Source organism: Mus caroli, unplaced genomic scaffold (genome assembly GCF_978045245.1).
Source record: "Mus caroli unplaced genomic scaffold, Mus_caroli_1 scaffold_2, whole genome shotgun sequence".
Classification (NCBI taxonomy): Eukaryota; Metazoa; Chordata; class Mammalia; order Rodentia; family Muridae; genus Mus; species Mus caroli.
Genome location: NW_028227257.1, coordinates 111,530,571 through 111,551,432, shown reverse-complemented (window position 1 = coordinate 111,551,432; position 20,862 = coordinate 111,530,571). Strand labels below are relative to the sequence as shown.

At 42.4% G+C, this 20,862-nt stretch overlaps 1 protein-coding gene across 3 annotated transcripts in view; it reads left to right on the top strand.

The window, feature by feature from the left end:
• Positions 1–20,862, top strand: part of Cers6 (ceramide synthase 6) — a 248,165-nt gene that overhangs the window by 176,510 nt on the left and 50,793 nt on the right. For all 3 annotated transcript variants that reach the window (XM_029473812.2, XM_021151369.3, XM_029473798.2), the window contains exons 5-6: positions 1,948–1,998; positions 5,588–5,680. In XM_029473812.2, coding sequence (XP_029329672.1) covers positions 1,948–1,998; positions 5,588–5,680 — 144 coding nt within the window. The remainder of the gene's footprint in view (positions 1–1,947; positions 1,999–5,587; positions 5,681–20,862) is intronic.

Sequence of the window (20,862 nt, the reverse complement as noted above, 5' to 3'; positions counted from 1 at the left end):
CATCCACACAGGGAGGGGCTTCCGTTTTAGAATAAAACATATGCTGAGAAGCTGAGAGAGGAAGAGAAGCCCTGGGTGCTGGGTTTTCCTGTGTCGGGTGTCCTACCTGCAACAGGAAAGGACGACCACAGTTGAAGAGATCTGTGCTGCGTCATGAGGGGTAGATACACTGTGCCCTGGGGGCTTGAGGCTGATATTTCCAGAAAGCTCTTCCAGGCCTGCTCAAGGTCTCACATGTGCCTGTCATTTGCACTCAGGACCTGCTGACCTGTCTACTTGAGCAGAGGTGCTGAGGCTGAGGGAAGTGTGTGCAGGACATAAAGTCCCCCTGGGGATTTTCAGCTAATTGTATAAATAACTTTATCAGAGGTAAAAGCAATAAACAACATTGTACTGACCTTCAAAATAGATTTTATGCTCTGCCCACATTTTTTAAACATGCTTATGTATGTATATTTAAAAATAAATCTATTATTTATATCTCTATCACATAGGGAAAAAACAAAAACACGCTATAACTTAAATACGTTAATGCTGATGAGAATTTAAGTTGTTTTTATTTCCATTCTTTTCTGTGTGTTTTGGGCCTTCTTCAGTGAACGTGTATTGTCTGTGTGGTATAAAAATGTAATAACTCTCTAAGCTTTTGAAGCTTCCGTTCTATTTTTATATAGTCCATCTCATTTGATCTTCATTTCTGCCCTGTCTCAGCTCATTTTCCATTGTTACAAAGAGATATCAAGGCTACATGTATAGAAAAGCATTTAATTGGGGGCTTGTTTACCATTCCAGAGGGTGAGTCCACGACAGTCATGGAGGGAAGCATGGTGGCAGGCAGGCAGGCGTGGTGCTGGAGCAGTAACTAAGAGTTTACTACATGGTCTACAAGTTGGAGGCAGAGAGTATAGGAGGGAGGGACCAGAATATGTAAATCTCCAGGTTTAAGAGAGATGTACAGACTAGACTGGGCCTAGTGTGAGCTTTTGAAACCTCAAATCTCCAGTGACATACCTTCTCCAGCCAAGCCTCACCTACCTCCTTATGGGACTCAGCATTCAAATATATGCACAGGACACAGTGACCATTGCAGACTATACAGTCTATTTGTTTGCAGTTTAGGCAATACTGAGGTTTTCCAGCCTGCAGTCACTTACTAAAAAAAAAGTAAGACAAATATCAGTGGCTGTTGTACTGACTAAGTGAGTTAAAATACGTAAATACCACTACAGCCTGTTAGACGTAGGAAGGCCTAACAGGTATTGGCTGCCAGAAACTCATCATCTTCATCCCTGTGTTCCAGAAGTGATGATCAGGGAGATGAATCATCAGAACAGTCTAGGTATACCAAGTGATATACCTAGGGATGGGACATGTACTACCAAATTGATGGCTAACGATGGATGAGAAATGTATTTGAGGACATTGATTCTGATGTCATTAGATGGTCCGGCTCTTTGTCTCAATTCAAATCAATCCATCTCTGGTTATTATGGGTTTGGGGATTTGTGTGAATACCTAGATTTTTTTTAACACTATTTTTTTATATAAGACAAATAGTTGACATCGTGAGGAAGGATTTGTCCTAGAAACTTGGACCACAGGTTGAAAGATGGAAGGTATACCACAGAGATTCCTCAGGAGCATCCTGCTGAAGTGAAACCTGGCAGTTGAACCCTGGTCAAGGCATGAAGAAAATGGCTTTGTAAATACTGAGGCCTAGGTGTTCCAGGGTAGGTTGTACCAGTTGTTAGCAATGTCTTTCCATAAGTGAGATGGGTGATTTGGTTTGGAGGCACAGCTGTTGAGGTTGGTACATTGCAGGAATACAGCTGAGTGACAAGCAGAATATATAAATCTCCAGGTTTAGGAGAGATGTACAGTGTGGTGCCTGTTGTTTTAACAATATTCTAAAGCATGTAAAGTCTGTTTCTTTGTTATTTTTTCCAGACCCCTTGGTTGTGGAATACAAGACACTGCTGGTATAACTACCCTTACCAGGTAAGGAAGCCTGACTTCTGGGCTTTACAGACGAGGGAATATTCCTTTGACCAGCTGCCTGTTGTCAGGAAGGTCGGGTAGTCACTTATATGCCGATATTGCACCTGATTGTTAATGCCTATCATAACCTAGTGAAGACAGGACTTTGTGCATTCATACTGAGGTGCATAATCAAAGTCTAGTTGCTTTAGCAGATGGAACAAACCTGGGAGGTTCCTTTGTTGGAGAACAAGATGTGGCTGGTTTCTCAGTACAGAGGAAAGTCTGAAGGCCTGCTGGCAGTGCAGGCTTACCCCCACAGCAGATGTGGACATTCAAGTGCAGTGCTGGAGCTGGCCCGCTGAGTTCTGTTGACTTTGTAGCTTAGAAGTGGCCTCTAAAGACGTAAATCACCACGGACTACTTCTCCAAATGCAGAAAAATACACTAATGCTATCATCACACAAGGCTGAATTGTTTCAGTAAGGAAAACAGTAGACACCATCTTTGAAATTAAGTCATAGCCCTGAAAAGGGAGTGTTTTCCATCTCTGCCCTTGCTATTCTTTCGCATCTTCTTATGAGTTCATTACTATTAGCACAAGTCTTTGCTTATCCCTAAATCAATTGATAATGGAATATCAATGGTGGGACCAGGAATTTTCTAGTTACTTGGGGCATGTCCTGTAAGGGAAGCAAATGGAACCGGGCATTGTACCGAACACCTTCAGGTACATGTGGACTTCTGTGCACATAAGGCCTTCCCATACCTTCCCTGCTTTCCACATAGCCGCAATGGGTGGAGGCTGACACTAGGTACTCCTTCTAGGCTAAGGGTGACTCTAAATAGAATTCTACTTTGCATTTGAATCCCTTAATTTATTTAGATTGGGAATGAATTTACATAAACAGCATGACAGAGTTAGAAAAAGCTGGGAGTTCCTGAGACTGAGGCATGGTGGACAGAAACCAGCCATTGACCTTAACGGTTGTCTCTAGCCCAACTGGACTTTACTATCCACACCTATCTACATTTCTACTTGAAAAGACCATCAAAGGCTTCTCGGAACTTTAACTGGGAAGTTGGCATGCCAGCCACTACAGTGCCCCACATTTCAAAGGTAAATTCTGTAACATGAAAGACATTGTGATAAGTGTCATATAAAATGTAACACTTAACCTTGTTTTTAACTGTAAATGTAGCCCAAAATAACTCTTGCATTCTGCCTATAGCTGAGAAGTTGCTTGGTTTCAGATGAATGCCTAGGACAGTAGCCCAGAATGTAGCTGTAGGCTGTTTTACAGAAAGCACAAAAAGAGAGTCTGAGGGGCTAGGAGATAAGGTTATATTTAAAAGTGGAAAATACCATTAGGATGGAAAGAAAGATACCCCATCTGTGTGGATTCGGTTAAGAATGGTCTTGTGCTCTTAAGGTATGATAGCCCAGTACTGAGTAATTCTGCCCAGCACTCCCCAAAGTGAAGAGAAACTCATGATCTCTGGCAACAGTAGTTAGCCATGCCAAGAGCCATATGCTAATAAAATTAATGACTTTCTTTGTGTAGGGGGCATAGGAAATGAAATAGCATGTATGCAAGTATAATACTTTGTATAAGTCATATGTATATAAATACATACAGCAGATTATAGTCCAGAGTCTGTCTCAAGCCTTCAGTGCACTTTTAAATATTGAACAAGCTCATGAAATTATTCATTATGTCTTTAACACATATATAAGTAACCGGATAGATTTCTAGGTGAAAAATAGTAGTGTACTTCAATTTTAAACATTCCCTCTTTTATATGAGAGTGTCCATTCGTTACACATGTAAGAGTTCCATATGGTTGTGTATTTTAAGGATAAAAGTAAGACAGGATTATATGCAGTTGACTCTTGTATAGCTCGTTACAAGGGGCATGCATGCACGAGGCAGGAGAAGTCTAATGCAGGGATCAGGGCCTCAATAGCTCTGAAACCTGGATGTAAACTTTTAACCTGAGTTAATTGATAGCAATTTTCTGTCAGCTGTATAATCTAGATGAAAAACAAGAGTAGTAATTTTACAGATTTCATACGCTCAGAGTGAGTCATGAGAGTGTTTCACCAACTGCAGAGTGGCTGGAGAGGGCTGATTACTGCCATGCTCCTGCAGGAACTCTGCCCTTCCCATCATGATCTGACTTGTCCTGTGACCCCTCCGAGGCATATTCCCAGATGAGGATGCCAGAAGTCAGAAAATCTCATCAATACCAAATCTGACCTCAGCTCCAGCCAGGGCCATTTTCCCAGACTGCATTGCTGGTAGCATTTGCCTAAATACCTTGCTAATGTCTTTCAGTCTTAAAGAGACATGTCAGTGGGAAGTAGATCTCTTTCAAGGTACCACTGAGCACACATGCTTCCTTCAGACAGTGAGTCACAGGATTCCACAGGAAGACCTTGTGAGGTCCTTCATGAGAGGTCCCCCTCTCATGACCTCCCTCCTGCCCAGCTGTCCTCCAATCTGCACGTTCCGTCACAAGGACTATGCAGTTTACCACATGGCTTTGTAAAGACACCAGCTTTCAGTCTATAGAAATTTTCCTTGTCATTTAGAGTTTAAAACTGCCGATCTAACATCTCAGCCTAAAGTACCTCGTCAGAAATATGAGAGAGACATATAGTTTCCTTGATGCCTGACCTGAGTGAGTAAAGGCCATCTTGTGGCTATCCATTGTATCGTGATTGGCAGATGGTGCATATAACATTAATTTCCTTTACAGTATGGAGTCTTGCCTTCTGAACGGTAGTCTAAATGTATTTGAAGAGCTTTAGAGTTTTGTTTTAATTCTTTGAGTAAACCAAGACACTTCATTATAGCTCAATAAATATAACCAAGAGTAGCTCATCAAAGTGTTGTTGAGAAAACATTAAATTAAATACACTTCCCTGACTTTACTATCTCCCTGAGCCTCTGAGGCAGTTAGAACAGGCATTATCTTCCATCCCTGGCCCCTGCCATTTTTTAAGTAAGTAACTTTACTACCAAACTATGGAGCTGGGCCTTTATCTCAGACATCCTGGCTATCTGCTTAGTCAAGTATGTTGGCAGCCTTCCTGTCCCTCTGATCTTTAAATAAACATCTCAGAATCATCTGTTTTGAATATAGCATCCTATTGCCCATTTTCTAAACATACAACTCTCTTGAACTTGTGCTTCATTGACCATTCCGGAAAGCATCCATGCCACCCACTTGTTCTGTGCTTTGAACTGTTACAACAGCTGTCCTGTGTGTGCTCCAGGACATGTCCCCAGTTGCCTGAGGGATCTTGTAGCTGCTGTATGTGAAGGAACCAGAGAAGCTGTTGTGAAGTTCAATAATGAATTGAATCCCAAACTGCCATGGTGGCTAATGCTTTCTGGGTTTAAGATGAAATGGAATTAATGCTCACGAGCTGTGGTCTGTAGGCAGCCTCCAGAGTACTGTTGTCTATCAGGAAACAATGGGATTGCATGGGGCTGCATGTGTTCAGCGTAAACCTAGCTTACCAGTTGGTGTGAGCCTCTGGCTTTTGGGATACAAATTGGGTTTCCGTTAAGTAAACCTTCCCATTCTTTCTTTTCCTCAGCCACTCACAGCTGACCTTCACTACTATTACATCCTGGAGCTGTCATTTTATTGGTCTTTAATGGTTTCCCAGTTCACAGATATCAAAAGGAAGGTAAGAGTCGTGGTATTACATGGGCTTGGTTTAAGGTGGGTGAAGTGTCAGAGGCATCCCTGAGCTGTGGGAGCTGTGGTTAGCACCAGTTCCTGCCTTGTTGCAGGAATGCTATCTGTCTGTGCTGTTTCATATTCTCCTCCCCCTCCAGTCTTGCCGACAAACCTGGTGTTCTCTATTAACCATGCAAAACTACAGCATCTAAGCCAGGCAAATCTGTAAGGTGGGGATGGGGAAATTGCAAGTTTAAGGTGAACCTTAGCTATATAGTAAGGGTGAGACTCTGAGGCCAGCCTGGGTGGCAGAGCACTCTATCTGAAACACCCGAATATAGATACACGAGTATATATACAGGTTCCTAGACATACTTACATTTACATATATGTATGCAAGTATCAGCAAAGTCCTATCTTCTCTAAATTGAATAAAAAGAGAAATTTATAGCTTCCAAGAAAGAGAGTGAAGCCTCAATATCACCACATGCACAAGTTCTCCAGTTAACCGAATCTCTAGCAACACTGCGCCCCCTTAACATAGTCCCTCATGCTGTAGTGACCGCCAACTATAAAATGATTTCGTTGCTATTTCGTAACTGTACTTTTGCTACTGTTAAGAAATCATAAATATCAGCTGGGCGTGGTGGTGCAGGCCTTTAATCCCAGCACTCGGGAGGCAGAGGCAGGTGGATTTCTGAGTTCGAGGTCAGCCTGGTCTGCAAAGTAAGTTCCAGGACAGCCAGGGCTTCACAGAGAAACCCTGTCTCGAAAAACAAAACAAAAAAACAGAATCATAAATATTTGTAGAGACAGAGGTTTGCCAAAGGGGTCATGACCCCACAGGTTGAAAAACACTCATCTAGCAGCCACTGGCAGCACAGAAACAGCCTTCCTGAATGACATGTGCTCTGCTTTGCCCGACTGCTCCCCTGGAGTTGCCTGTGCTGAGAGACTGTCTGCATGAGCTTCTGGGCCCTGGATCTACTCATTCTGGTCCCTCCCTGCCAGCCCCTGGGGAGGACACTGTGTGACTGACTGCTTCCCTTCTCCATCGTGCTATATTATATTCTCAATGTCCCCATGTGTCTATCAGAATCACCTCCTAGCATCCATATAAATGAAATGGAGAAAGGCAGGTTACTACAATTATTTACATCCAGTGTGTGTGTGTGTGTGTGTGTGTGTGTGTGTGTGTGTACACATGGGTGTAGGTGTTCTCAAGGGTGGGACTCTTTCTCTTTCCAGGAGCAGACATGTACCTGGCTAGCAAAAAAAAAAAAAAAAAAAGGAAGGAAGGAAGAAAGGATGAAGAAGGAGAGGGGGGAAAAGTCTTTCCTTACTGTGTTAGGATATGATCCTAACATATCTAAGCATCAGAAGTATATGGTCCCATCAAGACCAGCTTAGGCATATTGGGTGACCCATTAACACCCACACTTGTAGCTCCTCTGCTCTTCTAACCAAGTATTCTGGAAACAGTCAAAGGATCTCCAGTGATGATATCTGGCCGGCTCTCTTCCATCACGTGAAGAGTGTTCCTTACTCTGGTAGGCAGACCGTTCATATGATGATCTTCTCCGAGCCAGGTTCCATATTAAGCTCATTTTATATTTGCTTTTCCAGTAGCTCATTTGTCCTGGTAGCCACATAAGTCACACTTACATAGCACAGAGATGTAGAACAGTCTTTCTTTTATTTTTTTTTTCAACTTGAGAAAATTAATGCTGGATGAATCAGTGTAAATCTCTTAAGGCCAGGCAATGTGAGAATGAATACATGCCCAGGGTTGCAAAGCAAGGCCTGAAGATTCACTCTGAGAGTAGACACATTTCACGAGTACTGCCTTGTCCTGTCATGCTCTTGACATGAGCCTCTTACAGCCTCTTGCAGCGTTCCCCTGTTTTAGGGGAGTCTTCCTTTGCCTGGTGATATTTTGAAGTGCCATCTACAGCTAGCCACATTAACTGAGCAGGGAATGGCTGTCTTTCGCTTCTGAGAGCCTAGTTCTAGAACATTCCTATTTCAAAAGGTCACTGAGCCCCTCCGCTTGCTTGAGTTTTTCCACTGTGTATATAATTTGTCTTTTCCACAGGCAGGTATATTGGGGGGAATTTTCCTTGTTGTAAGACAAGTAGGCATCATCTTGACCACTTTTGTAGGCAGATTGCTTTAAAACATTGAAGTATATAGATAGCTCTTTACATTTTTAGTATAGTGTTAAGACATCAGATAGGGAACACTTAAGAAAAATGACAATTTGACCAGGAAGCCTGTGGAATTGAGCCTAAGCCAATGTATTGTCAATGTTTAAAACTTAGTTTTATGGATATTTAGTTTTTTTCCGAATTAAAATGCTCGGCACCTCTCTTATTATTTGGTCAGTGTAGTTTTATATATTCCTGGCATAGCTGGCTTATTCTGGTTTCTACACAAAATGGGCACTTGGCCAACACCAGACCTATATAGTAGCTGGCGCAGGTGTTGTTACGGAGCCGTCTCCCTTGCTGCTTTCTGCCATTAGACACTGTAGCTCCAGGCTGCCCCCTTCGCCTCCCTGACTGGCCCCACAGGTCTCCAGCAGCTCCATACCACTGGACTCCTATCATGAGGACCTTCTCTTCCAACCACTGGTGATTTATGGGATGTACTGGCTGCCAGACACACTCTCCACCTTCTGTGTGGAGGAATTAACTCAGATGTCTGAAACCATCCTCTCTTCATCTTGGGATAGACTTGTTAAAGCCCTGTGGGCAGTGGAGCGGCTTTGGGAAGCTGGCTATGTGTGAGGTCCTTAAAGGGGATTATTCCCTCCCATTAAATCACAGCAAGCCAAATAGTCATTCCAAACAAAGACCAGGACTTATAAATGCTAAGTGAAAGCTTCTTTCTCTGCCCTTTGAGTGGGAGTCTTAAACAGTTTATAAATCATTTCTCTCCTCAGCATCCACAAGCCTTTTGTTGTTTTTGTTTGTTTTGAGACAGGGAAAGTTGGGCTCAGATGTGCTGCCTGAGCCTGCCTCCTGGGTGCTAAGATTACAGGCTAGAGCCATCATGCTCAGATTTAGAGATGAATTTTTAACTGGGTTGTTTTATCAATCTTTTTAAAATAATCTTGATATCCAAGAGTCATCTTCCTTTTTCAACATTTTTTTTCTACCAAGAGTCTAGAACAGTCCCCTAAAAGTGAGAGGAGAGCCTCTCAACCCTTCTGTGTATTGAGAAAGAATATGATAACTTGTTCATTTCCAAAGTTGGGACTTCTTGCTGCTCAGTGGGGGACACTGCCATTAAAAAAAAGGGCAAAGACATAAATATACAAAAAAATTGGAAACTTTCCTGGAGATTTTTTCCTTACTTTTTTCTTATAGTTTCCTTTCATTTAAAAAAAAAAGAAAGAAAGAAAGAAAGAAAGAGAAAAGCAAGTTAGCTAAGACACCACCAAAACTTGTCAAGCATTTTCAGTCCCCAACACTAGTAGGCCTTACTGCCCTCAAGGCTTACAGTCTCCTCCAGCTCTGTGCTCTGGCCTCCTGTTCTGAGTGAGCATTCCTCTGCACATCTGCATTTTCCAAGGCAGGCTAATAAATACTCTGTTCCATTCAGAACAGCTTGCTTATGTCTAAACCGCGTGTCCCTGTTAACGAAGCTGCTGTTTGGCTCAAAGGCCTGGGCCTTCAGCCAATGGGCCCTGCTCATGTTCAGGCCTCCTTGGAGCAGCTCCAGAGAGCCTGGCTCATAGAATCTGCCTGGTGCTTTCCCTTGTTCTGGAAGGAGAACTACATCTTGTCAAACAGTCTTGACAGAGAGAGATGTAGTGATGAAATCTAGCAAGAGGAAAACTTGGTGACTGGCATGTCTCTTCCCTTGTAACTTTTTGTAGAAACTTTCTTGTGTCCACTACTGTAGGGCTTTAGCTCTCTTACAGAGCCTACCCGTGTTCCAGACCTTTCCTTTAGAGTAAAAGGAAATACATCCTTTAATCCCCCATCAGGACCCAGTGGGCCATAGATTGAGTTTAAAATAATATACACTAAATACACCATATTCAGTAGATAGAAATGAGACCAGCACTGGTGCATAATAACCAAAATGTGACCAAATCTAAGTCAAGAACTAAAACTAAACTAGTGTTCATAGATTTATTCCTAATCAATCAAAATTAATGTGGTAATCATAAAAAAGGAGTAAGCGAATGTGAGCACCTCTTTCGTTTCCCAAATAAGAACACTTGAAAAACAGCTACCATGAATTCATAGGGGGAAAACCTATTTTAGCATAATAAGAAAAACCCATCTTATACTAATGGATGGTCCCTTAAATTCACCGTTATGAGAAAGCATTAAGGAAGGTATCACTTAGAAGGACAGTCAAGGTCTCTGGGACCCCTTCCTTACCTGTCCAGCACACTCCCCAGTGTGACCTTGAAGAGGTTACTTTGCCTTTCTGTGTGTTGGCTTTCTGAGCAAAGAAAGGCGATCTCAGGCCTGGCCTGAGGGAATGTCACCAGACCTGGACTGGTTCCTGGCGCACCAGCAAGGCACAGTTCATGTTAGCTTTCCTGTGGCCACCTGTGTTGTGAGTCGCAGCCCTTCAGGTTGTCTAGAACTGTATGACTCATCTACCCCCACCAAACACACACAGCTGAGACCAGTAGACTCGGAACATAATTGATTTCTATTGCCCCTGCACAATTTAATTAATTGCTGTGGTGAAACCCTCCAGAGGGTTCACTTTCCTTCTTCTATGGTGATTGGTAAAATTTGAGATGGTGCTGCCTTCAGCCTAAAGCCCCTAAATGATTGACAAGCAGACTCCTTCCTTTACACCATCTCCCAACAGAAGCATGCCATTGGTAAGAAACAATCATTTTGTCTAAACCACTGAGATGTTGGGGAAGGGGGGCTTTGTTTTTATTCTCTATTCTAGCTTATCCTGATGGGAACAGCTCTTAAAAATATGGTGAATTATAATCTCCTACAACTGTGTTTGAAAATGATTTATCAAAATCAGCCGGTCTCAGATGGGGTCTTTGAGTTCTTGGCAGTCACTAAGAAAATTTCAGGATGCCTACAAAGGCAAAACCAAACAGTGGCACTGAGATCTCATTTGCCTTTCTTTATGCACAGAAATTTGCAAAGGTAATAGTGGGCAAAGCTACTGGCTGCAGCGTCAGGATGCTCCTGTGGTCACTGTACCCTCCAGTGCTATACACCTAAGGATGCTCCTGTGTTTAATATGGCCATGAAGAAATCTAATGACAACACACACATAGACACACAAACACACATACAAATACACACTCGCACATACATACACACACACACACACACACACACACACACACGCACGCTCTGATCACAGTCTGTCTTTGGGGTCCTGGCATGAGATTTTAGTTTAGAGGGCCAGAAATATGTATAGCTCAGCAATTCTGGTCAAGGTGTGCTCCACACCTTGACCCACCATTGCCTCAGCTGGTTTCTCCTTCAACTGTGTGAAATCTCTCTCCAGGAGAGTAATCTCTCCTCTGCTGGTCCCAGGCTTCTCCCTTCTCCTTCTCCCAGCATTAAATTCCTGGACATTTTGATTTTAGGGACCGTTGTTTCAACAGTCTCAGTAGCCAAAGTAAATAGCATGTGTTTTCCAAACATCTTCATTTCTTGGCAAGCTAAGCATCATCTCTTCAATGCTTTCTGGGAATATCAAGATGTCCCGAGACCCTGATGTGTACGCATGGCTACTCCAGGGTATTGTCTTTCTTAAGAGTGATTTGACGTGGTACCTCAGATTGTATCAACTAGGCCTCTCCTTTCTTGAAAGCTAAGCTCTCACTGGGTGGCATCCAATGGATAGAAAATGATATGCATCTCTCATAGGTGCTGCTCCCTGGCACTGCGTCCCTCACCCTCTTCCTCAGGCACATGACACCCTGAGGCTTCTCCTTAGAAATGTAGTCCTGATCCAAGTCTACACCCCATTCCTGCCCCTCCCCCAGACGTCATAATATAAAGAAGAAAACGTGACTCATTTGAATAAGATACTATCTACCATCAAAAATAATCTGCAGGGTAAATTTGTGAGATTTTTGGCTTTATCTCCCAACTCAACATCTACATGCCTTTTTAAAAGCATTCCAGCCTTTGATCCCACAGTTACTAATCCCATTCCTCCTCCCCCTTGCCTCTGAGAGGGTGCTCTCCCCCTCCCCCCAGGCCTCCTCATTCCCTGGGGCCTCAAGTCCCTTGAGGATTAAGCTCATCTTCTCTCACGGAGGCCAGACCAGGCAGTCCTCTGATATATATGTGCCAAAGGCATGGGACCAGCCCTCTGGGAGCTCTCTCTCAGGTCTGGGTTAGTTGAGACTGCTGGTCTTCCTATGTAGTTGCTCCCTCTGGCTATTATAACTAAGGCTGCTATGAACATGGTAGAGCATGTGTCCTTATGGTCTTGTGGGCATCTTTTGGGTATATGCCCAAGAGTGGTATAGCTGGATTTTCAGGTAGAACTATTTTCAATTTTCTGAGGAACTGCCAGATTGATTTCTAGAGTGGTTGTACCAGCTTGCAATCCCTCCAGCATTGGAGGAGTGTTCCTCTTTCTCCACATCCTCACCAGCATGTGCTGTCACTTAATTTTTTGACCTTAGCCATTCTGATTGGTGTGAGGTGGAATCTCAGGGTCGTTTTGATTTTCATTTCCCTGATGACTAAGGACTTTGAACATTTTTTAAGTGTTTCTTGGTCATTTGAGATTCTTCTGTTGTAAATCCTGGGTTTAGCTCTGTATCCCATTTTTAGATTTGGTTATTTGGGTTTTGGGAGGTTAAATTCTTGAATTCTTTATATATTTTGGATATTAGCCCTCTATCAGATGTAGGGTTAGGGAATTGTTTTTTCCCATCTGAAGGCTGCCATTTTGTCCCATTGACAGTGTCCTTTGCCTTACAGAAGTTTTTAGTGTCGTGAGGTCCCATTTATCAATTGTTGATCTTAGAGCCTGAGCCATTGGTGTTCTGCTCAACAAATCCCTACCCCCCACCCCCCCACCCCGTGCCAATGAGTTTGAGGGTCTTTCTCACTTTCTCTTCTATTAGATTCAGTGTATCTGGTTTTATGTTGATGTCTTTGATCTTGGGCTTGAGCTTTGTGCAAGGTGATAACTGGTTCTATTTTCATTCTTCTACATGCAGACAGCCAGTAAGACCAGCACCATTTATTGAAGATGCTTTCTTTTTTCCACTGTATGTTTTTGGCTTCTTTCTTGAAGATCAAGTGTCCATAGGTGTGTGGGTTTATTTCTGGGTCTTCAATTCCATCCCACTGATTGATCTGTTTGTCTCTGTACCAATACCATGATGTCTTTATCACTGTTGCTTTGTTGTACAGATTGAGGTCAGTGATGGTGATTCCCCCAGAAATTCTTTTATTGTTGAGAATTGTTTTTGGCTATCCTGGGTTTTTTGTTTTTCCATATGAAGTTGAGAATTGTTCTTTCCTTGTGTTTGAAGAATTAATTGTGTTGGAATTTTGATGGAGATTTCATTGAATCTGTAGATTGCTTTTGTATTTTGTTGGAGGCTTTTCGGAATGTAGTGAGATGATTATGTGACTTTTTTTCCTTGAGGTCGTTTATATAGGCAGGTAGAGCTCTGTGACCTGGGTTAGAGCCAGTCTCCTGGTAGGAAGGCAGTGCTATCTCTGGTTAGGATCAACCTCCTGAGTCTCTGGTTAGAGCAGGCCTCCTGTGACCCTGGTTACTTCAGACCCCCTGGGAGGCAGACAGGCTGTAGTGTGTGAGAGGGTATTGGGTCCCTGATCTCACCCAGGTGGGGAAGCAGCTCTACATGAATTTTTAAAGATGAAGTTATCTTTCAGTCTTTGATTCAGATGTCTGGCCACTGGAAAGATTGATCTGCATAGGTACAGGAGGATGACAAGAACTTATGTGTTGCTGTATTGCACAAGGACCCATACCTGGGACTGTATGTCCTAAGTCTTGGGCCTCAGCTAGATGTCTGCCTCCCTGGGTGTGGGAGAATCTTCTGTTCCTTATGATACGCTCTTCAATTGCAAGTCGTTATTTGGTCTTCTGGGGGAATTCCTCTCAAGTCATTCTAGAGAGCCGGAAAAATCTCCACTCTGGCTCATTGTAGCTCTAACTATCCTGGACTAATGACCCCATTCAGCCCCCATCCTTATAAATACCAACAAGCCATGCTTGGGGCTTTGACCTCGCTGGAAGCACTGTGCCTCTGGCCCAAGGCCACTCCTTGCAGCCTGGCTCTCACAATGCCCTTGTCATCTCCCAGGGACAGTCCTTGTTCTGTTTGTCCCTCACCTGATGGTTTCTCCTAACCAACACCTCTGCCTCTTTACAGTCACCCTTCCCCTTATATTTGTCCCTGAGAAGCTAGGAGTGGGATATTCACCAGCCTGAACTCCAGACTACATGGAACTGGCTGTAGGTTCTGGCTCTAGCCCATTGTCACAATGTGACTTTGGAGAACTTGATGTCTAGGTGCCTCAGCTCCCATCTAAGAGAGAGAGAGAGAGAGAGAGAGAGAGAGAGAGAGAGAGAGCACTCTGAGTATTGCTTTATGGAGCTGCCATCAGGAAGACATCACAGCTTCAGAGCCTCTGCACATGAAAATTAGTAGGCAAATTAAAAGGTACTTAGGCGTTTGTTAGGTATTCATTGCAAAAGTGGGGTTTAGAAAGAGGAGAAACGCATAGCTTTGAGGAAATACCTCAGCTAGAATTCAGGTGTAGGGGCAGGTACTGAGATGGCTGAAGGAAGAGGAACAAGAAGAAGATATGGTTGCTAACTGTAAGAGCTCCCCTGAACTCTGCCCAACAGCTTACAGCACCATCCCCAACTGTTTAGCCTGGAGAAGATATTCTCCACCCTCTATGTGAAACACAAAATTGAGTCTCTGATTGTTCATTGTCATTGGGCCTCAAGACTTTGGGAGTACCTATGAAGATGCTGGCTGGAGTCCCATCAAGTAGCTCTGATTTTAGTTGAGCACAGTCTGCCCCCTACTGATGGTGTTGGATGCTTTCAGGTTAGATGGGCTTTAGTGGTTGAGCTCTTATAGGGACCTTTGCAGAAAATGGAGAGATTCATTTGTGAACTAATGGAGTTCTTCAGGCTTACATAAACTATATTTTTAATACCTCAGAAGTGACCTTTTCTCATTTAAACTTATGCAAACTAATATGACCAGGTCAAAGGTGATTTAAACAGAACCTAGAGAGTCCATTATAAAGACCTGGTAGTTGCATGTAGACAACTTGTGAGAAAAATGGCATATGTTTGTTTGAATAAACACACTGATGGCATTTGCAATCAGAGGGTTTGGGAGCTTGCTTGGATGGAGAGAGGTGGAAGACTGAAGACTGGCTCAGAGCACTGCAAATCTAGCACCATGTTCTGACTATCCCCTCCAGAAGTGATTGGTAGCACTATCATACTGTTTCTGTTGCACAAATAACATTTTATTGTGCTCCTTTCTAATGTAATAAAAAATCAATTAAAGATTAAATATTAACTAATTCACAGTGGACAAGATTATGAGTTCTCAATCTTGAAAGGGCACCATAAATGTTGTACAGGAGAAAGATCGGGTGAACAGTGCTTACACAGCAGTTCCCTGCCTCATTTATATCTTTTTCCAGAAGCCATAAAATAATGGTGCTTCTAGCAACAGAGAAAATGCTGATCAATCTGGACACAGTGCTCCTGCTTTTAGAAGCTGGAGAAGCCATTGCTGGCCTTTCAGTTGTCTAGAAGTTGTAGTTATAATCGATTATGACCTTTGATGAGGGTGCCTTTCAGAACTCCTTATGGTTTATATGAAGTTCATGAACAGTATTAAATTGGTTTGCATTGCTTCAGAAGAGCTGTGAAAATTAACCTCTTACATATCCTTTGCCAGAATAAAGTAAGGCAGAGACTACATACCGGCTGTGTTGCATAACATAACATAACTGAGTTTCTCACATGATGCCCTTTGGTATGATTCTAAAACAAGGGTCATCAAACTTTACTGTAAGGACCTGGTAGTGTTGTAAAGTTGTAGGTGCTTTCTGTTGCAGTTTTTCAAGTATGCTACTGGAGCAAGAAAGCCATGTAAGACAGAAAGGAAACAAGTGGGTGCAGTTAGTGTTTTAATAAAACTTTATTCATAACCACAACTCTGACAGTTTCTCTATCTCTGCTTTGAAGTAGAATAACTTATGAGCCTTGAAGGAAAGGAAGAAGAGGCAGAAGAGTGGGGAGAGAGAAGAGGAAGAGAGGGAAACAGAGATAAGAGAAATCATACAATGTCAATTGCAAACTCTGCTGTTGTCCTGTTTCTTGGAGTCTTAGAAATCTGTTAAATGGGTCATAAGTACCTAATGTCTACTCTTTGAGCAAAATTACAAGTTATTATTTGTATGTATTAACTTTATTAAATTCAAGACAACATACATTTTCTTTGCATCTGAGCAAAGTCTTTTCCACTGTCTTGATTTTAGAAGTATTTACAATCTTCACTGTCTATGAATGTTTGTCCCAGCCCTAGTTAGAATCTCAGAAGCCTTACTCCTTTTTTTTTTTTTTTTTGAGGTAGCTCAATAATATTTTTTCATTCAGTTCATTCCAAATAAAAATTTAAGGAAAAATTTCTTACACATAGAAAGAGTATATGTGTATGGTGTAGCTTTTTATGATGTAATTTTATCTTAATAAAGGCATGTACATTGAGATGAATTTGTGGTCCCTTTACAAGGTAGAAGATATCATTTCAAAGACTAAACATGGAGGGAGCTGTGTTATCTAGAATCTGGCACATATGTCTTAGTGAGTGATTATCTCTTTGGCTTTGTTGTGCTAATACTTTGTTGTATATAAAATTCCCCTAAAGAAGTAAAGGTTCTGGTTCGTTTTGTTTTGTTTTTTAACAGTGGGGGACTCAAGCCAGGCGTGGTGGTGCACGCCTTTAATCCCAGCACTTGAGAGGCAGAGACAGGAAGATTTCTGAGTTTGAGGCCAGCCTGGTCTACAGAGTGAGTTCCAGGACAGCCAGGGCTATACAGAGAAACCCTGTCTTAAAAAACCAAAACCAAAACCAAAACCAGACCAACCAAACAAACAAAAAAAACAGTGGAGGACTCTGTCTTACTAAGTTTTGCCATTATAATGGATGGCTTATCCTTGAATTCTTTTATTTCAGAGTTTTTCTACTGGAATTTGGGTCAAAACCACATCTGGTTCCTTTTTTTCTTGTCTCTGATAACATGTGAAGAACCACTAACAAGTGGTGGGGCCTCTGGGAAATGCCGGGGAACACAGAGGGAACTCTTGAGGACGAGCAATTCTGTCAAGAGACAAAATGACATTACAGGTGGTTTGTGTCACTGCTGAGGCCAGAGCGCTTCTGGTGCTTGTAATCAAGCACTAACCCGAAGGCCAACCATGGAGCCCAGGCTCTTACATGATTTCTCCTGCAGAAGACGGTTTGGGAAACATCGTCAACCTGAAGCCTAATATTCTGTGAGCCATTGTGTCTGAAAGCACACTATCATTTCCAGCAGTAACAAACGGGAGGATGGAAACTCTCCTCCCTGTGCTGACATAATCCAAATGGACAGCTTTTAAAAGCACAGTTATTTGGATCAAACTTAGTGCCTACTCAAAGATACGTGCTGGGTGACAGGATGTGAGTAACAGGCGATTGTGAGGGATTGGACTGTGTCTAAGACCTTCTGAAGCACAAATGTAAAACAAGACCATTATCTCCGCCTTTCCTGTTTGTGTAGATAGGACTACAGCCCTCTGCTATGGCTGCCTCTGAGCAGCAGCAGTAAGAAAACAAACTTTTTTTTTTTTTTTTTTTTTAGAACAAGGGATTTACAGTCAAAGCTCATCTTCACAAAGCAAATTTTATCTGAAAAACAAGGCTTTTATTTTTGAAGGTTCCTCGTGATTCTGACAGGCATTGTTGTTGACATTTCTATCAGATACAAATTAGGATATTTAATTGGGAAGTGGCCCTAATCTTCCATAAGTGCTTTAACAATTTACATTTATTCATCTCGAAAATTAATAGAGAAAACCTTTTGTTCTCTTTCTTCTAAAAAGCTGAGAGCTGCCATTTGGGGCTGAACAGTTGGGAGGGTGGGAGTACCTAACCTAACTGGTTTTAGGTACTCAGCTACTTAAATGTCAAAAGCTACCTGGTAAGGATAGGCGACTATAAACCCACTGAGTTCCTGAACTATGCGTTTTGATTTAGTCCTGTGTAAGACTCGGTTTGACATAGCAGTTGATGGGTTAGGGCTACTTCAGTTCGGCTGCTGTTCTAAAGTGCTATGTGTGGTAAAACACCCTTCTCCAGGTCATGGGGAACAGAATTCATCTTTCATTGGAAAACAGCAACAGGGCAGTTTGCATTGTCTGCCAGAGGCCTTTTGGCATCATCTGCCTTCAATAACCTAGGAAGGCTCCGGATAGTGTAAAGATTCGCTAGTGTTTCAGTAGCTTCAAGAACAGCTATGTTGTGCCTGTGTGCAATTCCTCACACAACTCAGTGTGGTCATCATTTCTCATCTGTCTGTGAGCTAAGACTCTGGGTCTGAGGAATGGGGGTGGCCTGGGTTAGCAGGTGGTGTGACTTTGTTCTGTTTGGGGATGAAGCATTAACAGAGGCAAGACAGACTGTTTTCCTGCCACTGGTGGCCACTGTCAGTGCTGTACCACTAGTTTAGAGACTGAGTCCATTGAAACTACATCATTGTGTTTTAATTATTTATTACCTAACCTCATGGATGGAACTGGCATATGGTTTAGATCTCAGAGATTGACCTCAGTGTGAGGTTATCAATGCAAGGCCCCTTCCTGGGATCCAAAATGATCCTTGAGCATTTTCACCAAAGGGAACACAAAGCTTGTAGAAGTATTAGAGGTGTCAAGGGTGACTTTTAGAAATGAGAAGCAGAGTGACACCAACAGCTCCTGTTGTAAAAACCAAAGGGGAGGTGGGGGCGTTTGACAGGTCGGGGCCTGCTTTTGCCTGCATACGCATGAATGAGTATACTTTCTTAAATCTCTAAATTAGACAGGTCTGGAATTAGTTGCATAAAGACTTCAGGGGTCAATCACTGGAGCTATTAAACTGAGAGTTATAGAATTGACAGCTAAAAAAAGATCTAATCTAGCATCTTAATTGCAAAATAAGGAAGTTGATGCCTTTGCCAGAAATTACAAAGCTAGTGAGCTGGAACCTACATTGCAGGTGAGCACGTCGTAATTTAACTAAGTAAGAGTGAGAAAGTCATTAGGAGTCATCATGTTGGGAGTTCCTGGTCATAACTTCCTTGAACTTACCTGTTAACATAGAAATTTATTTAATTGGGAGTTGGACATACTTAAACTAGAAACAACTAGAAACTAGAATGTAGGATACTTCCTAAATAGATGCTTCCTTGAGCTGTAGAGGAGGTGTCTATGAGACCAGGTCTGGTAAGTGACTAGGAGACCAAATATCAGTGGCTCTGGATGTGAAGTTGTCTCTAGAGAAGATCTAAGGCTGCCATGTTTCCCAGGAGCAAAAGATGGGTTTACATCTGAGAGCTGAGACTGTCCCTAAGTTAGTTGTCCTTGCCTCTATGTCAGAAAAGCTCAGTGTAGCTTGGCCAAATGACAGCCTAAGCACAGCAGACCATATTCATTCTCCAACTGGAGAGTAGTCCCAGTAGAAGGTGTGGGGAGGTAAAGGCATGGGTAAAATGCAAACCAGCCAAGTTATCTCACTCTCAGAGTACCTGCAAGGACTGTGTGGCTATGCTAGTGCCATAAGCAAGTCACCTCTGAGGCCACAGAAAGAATTTTATCATTCCCTTTTTAGCCCGCCATTATTCTATCAGCACAGATATTGGCTCCCTGGGATAGTTACCTACCAGTGATTAAACAATAGAATGGTTACTTTCTGTTCACCAAATATATATCTTTTAAGTAGTGGTAATTGGAGCTGGAGAGCTGACCCGGCGGTTAAGAGAATGAGCTCCAGCTTGCTCTTCCAGGGGACCTGAGTTTGGTTCCCAGCACCCATGTCAGGTGGTTCGAAACTGCTGTTAAGTCCAATTCCAAGTGGATATGGTGCCCTCTTCTGGCTTCTGTGCATACTGCACACATGGGACAAATGTTTATATAATGCACACACATAAATAAAAACAAAATTAACTAAAAAAATAATGGTAGTAGCCAAGAGAAACTGGTAAAAATAATATCTGTAGTTTCCACCATGACCTCTGTCCTCACTTTACCTACTAGAAAACCCAGCATGTTGATTTCTTCCTTTGGTACCCAGTGAGGATGTTCTAGGCAAAGGGCACTAACAAAGAGATGCACGTTACAGGAAACTCATAACAATAACCAAAAGGAATCTACTTCTTAATCTGGCAAATATATTCTTTCCAGTTCTGGAGGCTTGTGAGTCTCAGCTTAAATCTCTGACAGGCTTGGCACCCTTTGAGGGCTCATTCCTGGTTCATAGATGACACCATCCAGTTATGTCTTCATGTGATAGATGGGATAGTGTCGCTCTTGTGGGCCTCTCATGTAGAGACACTAATCTTTGTGATGATTTAATCAATTCCCTCCCCACAACACCTTCCTCTTGGTCATTAGGATTTTAACATGAATTTCAGAGCAAAAAAAAGATATAAGCATTCAAACCGTTACATTATGGTAAAACTAAGTATGTTGTTTATTAGGATTTATGTAAACAGAGACTGACCATCCTAGGAGTCAGGTCTTCTATCTCCTTACTTTAACTGGATATCTCTTCACATATACCACATGCTTAAAATAAATAATAACGTTGCTTATATCTGAGCCTGGTAGCACAGGCATATAATCCCAACTGCTTAAGTAGCTAAGGCAAGAAGATTACAATTTCAAAGCCAGCCTAGGAAACTTAGTTAAGAACTATCTTAAAGTAAGAAGTAGAAGGAGAGATGGGAATATAGAATGTAAGAGTGTTTCCCTAACACATGCAAAGCTCTGGGTTTATTTCCAGAGAGAGAGGGGAGTGGGGAGGGAGATGGAGGGAGGGTGGGAGGGAAAAATACAAATATGTGTGTGTGTGTGTGTGTGTGTGTGTGTGCGCGCGCATATGTGTGTTTTCAGGAATTGCAAGCACTA